Source organism: Rhinopithecus bieti, unplaced genomic scaffold (assembly GCF_001698545.2).
Source record: "Rhinopithecus bieti isolate Rb0 unplaced genomic scaffold, ASM169854v2 scaffold_19233, whole genome shotgun sequence".
NCBI lineage: Eukaryota > Metazoa > Chordata > Mammalia > Primates > Cercopithecidae > Rhinopithecus > Rhinopithecus bieti.
Window position 1 is genome coordinate 12,021 of NW_016809338.1, and position 8,994 is coordinate 21,014.

Genomic DNA, 8,994 nt, shown 5'->3' on the forward strand with positions numbered 1-8,994 from the left:
CAAAAAATATACACAAATGGCCAATAAGCACATGAAAAGATGCTCAACATCATAAGACTTTTGGAAATGCAAATTAAAACCACAATGATATACCACTTCACACCTACTAAGATGGCTATTTAAAAAATAATGGAAAATAACAAGTGTCAGCAAGAATGTGGATAAATTGGAACTCTTGCATATTGCTGATGGGAATGTAAAATGGTACAGGCACTGTGGAAAACAGCTTGGCAATTTCTCAAAAAGCTAAACATATCATACAACCCAGCAAATGCACATCTAGGTATATACCCAAAAGAATTTAAATCAGGGACTCAAACAGATACTTGTACTCCAATGTTCACTGCAGCAATATTCATAACAGCCAAAAGATGGAAACAACCTAAGTGTCAGATGACACCTCATGAACAATCTAGGAGATGACTTCGCATCCCACAATTCCCATCCAAGGAGAGACCATCAACTTTGTGCTTTGACACAGATACATACACACCCCACACTCACCCTTCTCTTTAGCTGATGTTGGAAAATTCCATAGCCATCAACTGATTAAGTGTGTGCTCCACAGGGCATTTGAGACACAGAATTATTTCCAAAGGGTCTGGTCCAATTGTATTTTGATGATCTCCAACACTGAGAGTAGTACTCACAGCTGGTATTACAGGCTACAGGAGTTCTGTGAATTAAAAAATGTTATAAAGAACTTCAAAAATCATCTAAATTGAAGTTTCACATTGCAAAAAAACTACCTTGCTTGTTTCTCTTAATGCACAAGTGTAGCTAATTGTGCTTCATTTAAACTTTTAGACGTACCACAATAGATTCACACTTGATCCTAGTAGAAATTAAACCAGAGATAGCTATTAAAAGTAGGGATCCATTACACCATATTGAGATTTTCCACTTCAGACCTTCCCTTAAATGCATAAAAAGTTAGGAGAGGAAGGTCAACAGAAAGACCACAATTTGTATATTGATCCTAATATTTATATTTCCCAATTCTGGGCAGTAAATTAACAGTAAAAGAGGCAGGGGGTAGAAGAGGCAGAGGTGACCCCAAAATCCTAAACCATACATTGTCATTCTATTCCACAAACCCTTGCAGAGAACCTAGCTTTTGTTAAGAATAAACAGGACAAGCTTAGTATAGACAACATGGCTTCAGCTTTATAAACTATGCAAATAGACAGAACGGTGGGTTTTATGAGAATTAATTTCTCCCTAACTACTCATTTCTAAAGGAATTCGGTATCCTGTGGCTATACCATACATAGAGCTGAGCTCTGACCAAAAAGAATCAGCACAAACAAGGGGCTGCTACCAACTGTGATACAAATCACCAAGTCCAAGCATTGGCCAGAAAACAAAGGCAAGGAGTAACCAGTCACCAGGATGAGACAGACGAGATTATCTATGAAACAGTTTCAGTGGGTAATCCCCAGAAAGACTCTCCTCTGAGGCCCAGGACTTCAGGGGGAGAGAATTGCAGATGAAGCAGTAAATCTGATACCCCTGGATAGGGAGGGAGCTATTGAAGGCACAGTGGGGCTGGGTCCCTTCAGAATCACACTTTCTGTGCAGCTGTCCACGGCTTACTGAATAGGGGTGAGAACCAGGAATCCTCTTGGGGTTAAAAAGCTTCAAGGCATCCTGATGAGACATTTTATGTGAAAACCTGAGCACAAGTTCTGGAACTGAGACTACAGTGAAAGCATCTGTGTTCTGTTCCTCCTTACTCCCTTCCCCAGAGTTGCCCAGATAGGGCTTCATTCCTCATTTGAAGCCCTATCAGTAGGAGCCTACAGACAGCTAATAGCACAGTCCTGTCTTCATGCATAGAGTGATTCTACTCCTTGAGTATGTTGAAACTAAATAATCTGTCAATGTGAACTTGTTTTGTTTGTGCCCCACTACAGACACACAGTCAGTGGTCTTCATCATCTTTATGCTCTCTGTGCTTTATCCCCCAAGATCAGATTTCAACTGAAGAACTAGGACAATATTTTCACCAGTTTTAGCATGCAACTTTATTAACAACATGTAAATAAAATCTTAAAAGAATACACTTATATCAATATAAAGCACAGAAGTATAGCTTACTCAGGATGAATAGATTCATTATCATGTCACGTTGCAGAAATACTAAAAATATCTCAACTTATATTATGTAGCACAATAAAAATCAGCACATGTTCAAGATCTCAAGATTAATTGGTATCCATAAAATTGCCTCCCTCAATCAACATGGAAAACATGAGTATTGAATTTATAATTATAATATGCATTAGTTTCATATTGCAACTCCAAAAAACTGTTTGAGGCTTTATGAGAACAGAGGGGTATTCAGAGTTTGAGTATTAATCTTATGACTTTATCTCTCACTTCAGGATCACTGTGCTCTGCTAAGTCTTGGAGTTTCTGACCAAACTGTTTTGCTTCCTGGAATATTGAAATAAGCTCAGATTTAGTGAACTTTTCTTTGGTAAATAGCTTCACCTTTGTTTTGAACTGAAAATTTATATTCTCAAATATTTCAATAATATTAAGAATATTGGCCTTTGACTCATGCTTGTTAAAGGGTGCAACCAATGATGACAGTACTTTGGCACTGATCAATTCTCTTGTATTGGCACAATTTTTAGACAAACACGAAAACACTTTTAAAACATAAAACTTGGTTTTGACACTTCCCTTGTTTAACAAGGTGAGGAAATCTGGAATATAACTGGTAATCACATAGTGATCTTCAAATTTTACACTCAAGTGCCCTAGTAATTTCAGTCCAGCCAGCTGCACAGGGGAGTTCAAGGGGCAAGAGACTATGTCTTTACAAACTTGATGTATATAGGACTCCCCTGATTTTGGTTCTTCAGAAGACTCAGAGCTGTCATCCACCATACTTAAAGCTCTAGGGTGTTCTTTAACATTGGCATTATTGACTAAGTTTTCAATCATAACAGTAATACCTACATCATGAATTATATCTTGAGTAAATGGATAAGCAGGACTGATGCCCATTATCATTGTAGCTATTTCATGAATGAAAGGATCCTTGGTTAACTTAAGGAGGGCAACAAGTTTATCAAACTCTTTAGGCTCTAAACTAAAGCCACGTGATTTGCAGTGGCAGGCCTTCGGATTAGGCCCATACTTTTCCCTTTGCCTAATCTGTTTTTTTATCTCAGTTAAGGTCTGGTAATAAGGCCCATGATAAGGTGGGATCTTGGTCAAAGGTCGAATCCCCAGAGGAGTTTCAATCAAGGTCTCAACCAGGGTCCAGTTTCCTCCTGGAGGCAAGGGTTGCTCCCCTCCCTCAATTGGAACTAGGACAATATACCTGGCCCTTGACCATGCTATTGCCTTTTGTTTTATAGTAAGTGTGGGTTTGTGTGCGGGCTTGGGCTTTTCCTGGATCTTAGGTAGGGGCTTACAAACTTGAAGAGAGGTCTCTTCTTCAGGCCAGAACCAAGAACCTACACTAGACTCTTCTCCAGTCCAGAACCAGGAGCATATATTTTCTTCATCCTCATCACTGGATTTCATCCCAATGCTGGCCTCTTCCCTTCTGTCAGGTCTGGACCCAGTATTGGCCTTATCATGTGACTTGGCATAGGACCTAATATTTGCCTCAATGACAGCAACAACCTTGACTTCAGATTTGGTTACAGCACTGACCCCAGACATAGGCATGGCCTTTGACTTGGTTTGTGGCACTATACTGCGTTCTGCCAGGGGTTTTGTATTAGTCTCAACCATGACTCTACTCTTAGTTGTATCTTCCATCTTGCTCACTTCCCTTGTCACAGCCATAGCCTCCCTGTAGGTCACTTTATGTGTCCTGGTCATTGCTCCATCATCAGCTTTGGCCTGGGTCACTGATTCTGTTTTCAGTTCTGCCTCAGCCACTGCCTTGGCTTGGGTTTTATCATTCACTCTAGCAGTGGCAGGACCACTGATTCCATCTTGCAGGCCAGCCTCAGCCTTTCCTCTAGCCCTTGCTTCTGTCCCAGAGTCAACCATGTTCCAAGTTTAAGGTAAGGACAAGTTATATACCCCCACCCCTGTCTCAGCCTTGACTGAAGGTCTGTCCCGGTTGGTGTTTTCATACAAAGTCCAGTAGTCACTCTGTCCCCTTTCCAACTACAGGCTCTGCCAGTGATATAGAAAACATGCAGAGGAAGCTCACTCAAGGTAGGGAAGGATGGCTGTGCATGGGCCCAGCCCTGTAGAGGGTGGTGGTCTTCAGCCACTCCAAGGCCACCAGATCTGCCACTGAAGTAGGACCTAGGGGTGGAGGAAGGAAATGGGGCTTTGAGTCTCTTTCAATTTTTTTCTCCTCATGCTGATCAGCACAGGGAGACAGGAGAATACGGAGATTCAGTGCTTGGTGAGAGAGGTAGATAATTAGCAAACTCTCTCTCCCTTCATTTCACCCACTCCCTACACTTCCAAGTGCTATCAACCTTCTTTCCAGTCACCAAACAGGAGCAGAAGGAGTAGGAAAACTGGATGAGAAGCTGAGGAATCCCTTTAGTGGTTCTTGACCCCTGCTGGAGCCAAGCAGCTCTCCACTACTCCATCCTACAAGTCTACCCAGGCAATCCCCATACTCATACCAACCTGCACTGATCTGGAGTAACTTTCTCCTCCTTACCTTGCTTCCAATGGTGACAAGCCCTATAGCAGATCTACAGGAAGACCTATGGACAAATAAACAAACAGGAGAATGTGGAAACTGATCTCCTGGTGACCGACCTTGGTCCCTAGCCCCGATTCTTGCCTTTCCAGATACATTTTGTCTAGTGTTTCCCTCCTCCTAGTACCCTCTCCCCCACTGCTTTGTTTCAGGGCTACTTCTCCTCCTCCTCCCTATTGCCCACCATCTTCCTCTTCAGTGATTGCCCTAGAATGTCCCTCATTCAGATTAGACTAGGCTTAAGCATGAGAGCAGGACAAGCAAGTGGAGAGTGAGAAAGGCAGGTCTTAGTATTCTGTATCCCCACAACTTACCAAGACTCCCAACTAAATCAGCAGCAGCAGGGGGTGGGGCAGATGGGCATAACTGGTAAAATGACAAAACAGAAGAGATGGAATTCTCTAGTCGAAGTTGCTCCCGTCCCTGTACCTTTACACCAACCTTAACAGATACAGGGCAATTTTCTCTTCTTCATAATTTCCTAGTTTTAAGTTGGGTGACTATTTTACAAAACTTCACAACTGACAGTTCCACAGACCTGGAGACAGATCTACCTACAGGGATTCACAAAAACAGAGACCAATAAATGAAGACACAGGAGACAGTTGAGGTTGTCTTTGGTAGAGACCAGCACCCAGGGCACAGATTCTTTCTGGATACAGATACTTTTTCGGCAAACATTTTCTATCTCCCCTTTTTCTCCCACTCCTAAATCTTCAAGCCCCTCTGCTCTATTCTCAAAGTCTGACAATTCCTATACAGAGACAACTCAAACATCCCTACAGGGTAGTAGTAATGGTATTAGCAGGGATAAAATGTCTAGACAAACCACGGAGGCTGAGAAAAAAATGAAAAGTATTTATTTACATATTTTATCTGGGTTCCTATGTTTCCTTCCTCTCTCCCAAAGCCTATCATTTTCTGCAACATAATGCGGGTAAGGGAGGACATGTTAGGAAAGCTGGCAGAGAGTTCTGGAAGCTCCCTTACACTCCTGCCTACCCTAATCTTAGCCATCTACAACCTCCAAGTACTGCCTCCAAGTACTGCCCACTCTGTGAAAACCACGCCAATTTTCTTTTCCTTCTCCTCTCCCCTTGTGGGAGTCTGCAGAGGTCTGCTGTCCCCTACAGATCTGTACAGAAACATGGAGTGCTGCAAACTTAGGAACAGATCTACACATACACACACAAAGAACAAATGAAAGACAGAGAGAGAGACGTGGTTATTAACGGTCAGACCAGTAACCAAGACATGAGGCCCTTTTCGAATCCAGAGCCTTGATTATCAAACATTTATAACCTCTTTTTACATTCTCTCTCTCTCAGGGCTCCCCAGACAACTGTCCTCGCCTATGGAAGCAGCCCTCTCTTCCTCTTATCTATTCTGCCTTTTCCCTGCTAGAAGCTGCAACCTTTTTCTTCCCAAACATGGTTTGAGGTGAACCGAGTGTATGGAAATCAAGCTAGCAAAAGGCAGATCATTTTTTTTTCTTGTTGTGTGCCATTCCTATTACCCGTTTCTCTCTCCTTCTCACCGCCCGCCTCCCATGACCAGGTCGCGTAACCAGTGTTCACCTCCGATAGCCACATCCACCCCCAAGCAATGCCCACCTTCTCACCGACCTTCTCTGCTTGGATCAGAGGCAGTTTTCTTGTTTCCTTGCCTCGAGGTGCTGTGTCATACAGCAGCAGGAACAGACAGTCAGACACAAGGACTCGAGGCAATGGCGGCGGCTGTGTATGGAGACTGACCCGGCACCTGGGACTCAAGACGAGATAACCGCTTTATCAGATTAAAGACTGCGACTGGAAAACTGTTGTCAATTTTGGTATTCTTTTCTCCTTCCTGTTCCCAGGGCTCCTCAGAACCTCGAGCGTAGTTACCGTTTAACATCTACCTTTTCCTCCACAGACGAGGTTCTTCCCCGTCCGGGTTACCCACATCGGCAGTGGGAGGAGCTAGAGCGTAGTTTATGGGGATCCGGCTTCTGGAAGCGGAGTGATATCAGGCTTTGTCTAGCGCCGCGACTCTTACTGTCGGAGGGCTCCCTGTCCTGTTCCCTGTGGTCGCTTCAGGTATTGGAATGCGCAGGGGCGAGTTCCGGATATAGGGAAAACGGCGCTGGAACAAGAGAGGCATACAAATACCAGAGTGTTTCTGTATTAGTTTCCCTTTTGCGGGAGCTCCCCCCAGCAAGCCTACCATTCTTTCCTGAACTGAAATGCACACGGGTTTCCAGCTGTGGTGTCAGGAAATCTCTTCTGGCGGGACAGGAGGAAGTGTTCCAGTCTTTAGAAGTTCATCTCTCCAAACACAGAGGCCCACTGAAATGGGCGGCCTCGGGGTGGGGCCCAAGGTAGGGAAGTTGGCAAAGAGAGTCAAGACTAAGATAGGAGAATACGTACTGATCGATTCCGCAAACTTTGTGTTCCTTCGAGTCCCCCCTCCCAGCCCTTAATTTTCATTTTCTTTTCTTTTTTTTTTTAAGTTCTAGGATACATGTGCAGGATGTGCACGTTTGTTAAATAGGCAAACGTGTGCCATAGTGGCTTGCTGCACCAATCAACCTATGACCTAGGTATTAAGCCTGGCATGCATTAGCTATTTTTCCTAAGGCTTTCCCTCCCCCCACCACACCCCCTGACAGGTCCCAGTGTGTGTTGTTCCCCTCCCTGTGTCCATGTGTTCTCATTGTTCAGCTTCCACTTATAAGTGAGAACATGCAGTATTTGTTTTTCTGTTGCTGCATTAGTTTGCTGAGGATAATGGCTTCCAGCTCCATCCATGTCCCTACAAAGGACATGATCTCATCCTTTATTATGGCTGCATGATATTTCATGGTGTATATGTACCACATTTTCTTAATCCTATCATTGATGGGCATTTGGGTTGATTCCACGTCTTTACTATTGTAAATAGTGTGGCAATGAATATACGTGTGCATGTATCTTTGTAATAGAATGATTTATATTCCTTTGGTATATGCCCAGTAATGGGATTGCTGGGTCAAATGGTATTTCCGGTTCTAGATCTTTGAGGAATTGCCACACCGTCTTCCACAATGGTTGAACTCATTTACATTCCCACCAACANCGGGTAAGGGAGGACATGTTAGGAAAGCTGGCAGAGAGTTCTGGAAGCTCCCTTACACTCCTGCCTACCCTAATCTTAGCCATCTACAACCTCCAAGTACTGCCTCCAAGTACTGCCCACTCTGTGAAAACCACGCCAATTTTCTTTTCCTTCTCCTCTCCCCTTGTGGGAGTCTGCAGAGGTCTGCTGTCCCCTACAGATCTGTACAGAAACATGGAGTGCTGCAAACTTAGGAACAGATCTACACATACACACACAAAGAACAAATGAAAGACAGAGAGAGAGACGTGGTTATTAACGGTCAGACCAGTAACCAAGACATGAGGCCCTTTTCGAATCCAGAGCCTTGATTATCAAACATTTATAACCTCTTTTACATTCTCTCTCTCTCAGGGCTCCCCAGACAACTGTCCTCGCCTATGGAAGCAGCCCTCTCTTCCTCTTATCTATTCTGCCTTTTCCCTGCTAGAAGCTGCAACCTTTTCTTCCCAAACATGGTTTGAGGTGAACCGAGTGTATGGAAATCAAGCTAGCAAAAGGCAGATCATTTTTTTTTCTTGTTGTGTGCCATTCCTATTACCCGTTTCTCTCTCCTTCTCACCGCCCGCCTCCCATGACCAGGTCGCGTAACCAGTGTTCACCTCCGATAGCCACATCCACCCCAAGCAATGCCCACCTTCTCACCGACCTTCTCTGCTTGGATCAGAGGCAGTTTTCTTGTTTCCTTGCCTCGAGGTGCTGTGTCATACAGCAGCAGGAACAGACAGTCAGACACAAGGACTCGAGGCAATGGCGGCGGCTGTGTATGGAGACTGACCCGGCACCTGGGACTCAAGACGAGATAACCGCTTTATCAGATTAAAGACTGCGACTGGAAAACTGTTGTCAATTTTGGTATTCTTTTCTCCTTCCTGTTCCCAGGGCTCCTCAGAACCTCGAGCGTAGTTACCGTTTAACATCTACCTTTTCCTCCACAGACGAGGTTCTTCCCCGTCCGGGTTACCCACATCGGCAGTGGGAGGAGCTAGAGCGTAGTTTATGGGGATCCGGCTTCTGGAAGCGGAGTGATATCAGGCTTTGTCTAGCGCCGCGACTCTTACTGTCGGAGGGCTCCCTGTCCTGTTCCCTGTGGTCGCTTCAGGTATTGGAATGCGCAGGGGCGAGTTCCGGATATAGGGAAAACGGCGCTGGAACAAGAGAGG

The 8,994-nt window shown here is 44.4% G+C and overlaps 1 protein-coding gene across 14 annotated transcripts; it reads right to left on the reverse strand.

The window, feature by feature from the left end:
- Positions 1-492: 492 nt before the first annotated feature.
- Positions 493-8,495, reverse strand: ARMCX5 (armadillo repeat containing X-linked 5). 14 transcript variants are annotated; one of them, XR_001888617.1, is made up of 6 exons: positions 6,902-6,995; positions 6,322-6,820; positions 5,138-5,250; positions 4,655-4,700; positions 4,187-4,284; positions 493-676 (listed from the first exon to the last, which is right to left on the reverse strand). XR_001888617.1 is itself a non-coding variant. In XM_017889203.1 (6 exons), exon 6 carries the CDS (start codon positions 4,018-4,020, stop codon positions 2,344-2,346), a length of 1,677 nt encoding a protein of 558 aa, XP_017744692.1. In that variant the 5' UTR covers positions 4,021-4,284; positions 4,655-4,700; positions 5,138-5,250; positions 6,322-6,457; positions 6,597-6,820; positions 6,902-6,995; the 3' UTR covers positions 2,003-2,343. The 14 variants fall into 14 exon arrangements, 11 of the variants coding, with proteins under 11 accessions (XP_017744692.1, XP_017744688.1, XP_017744691.1 ...); XR_001888615.1 differs by having other exon boundaries at positions 510-676; positions 5,011-5,250; XM_017889203.1 differs by lacking the exon at positions 493-676 and having other exon boundaries at positions 2,003-4,284; positions 6,322-6,457; positions 6,597-6,820.
- Between the last annotated feature and the right edge of the window lie 499 nt (positions 8,496-8,994).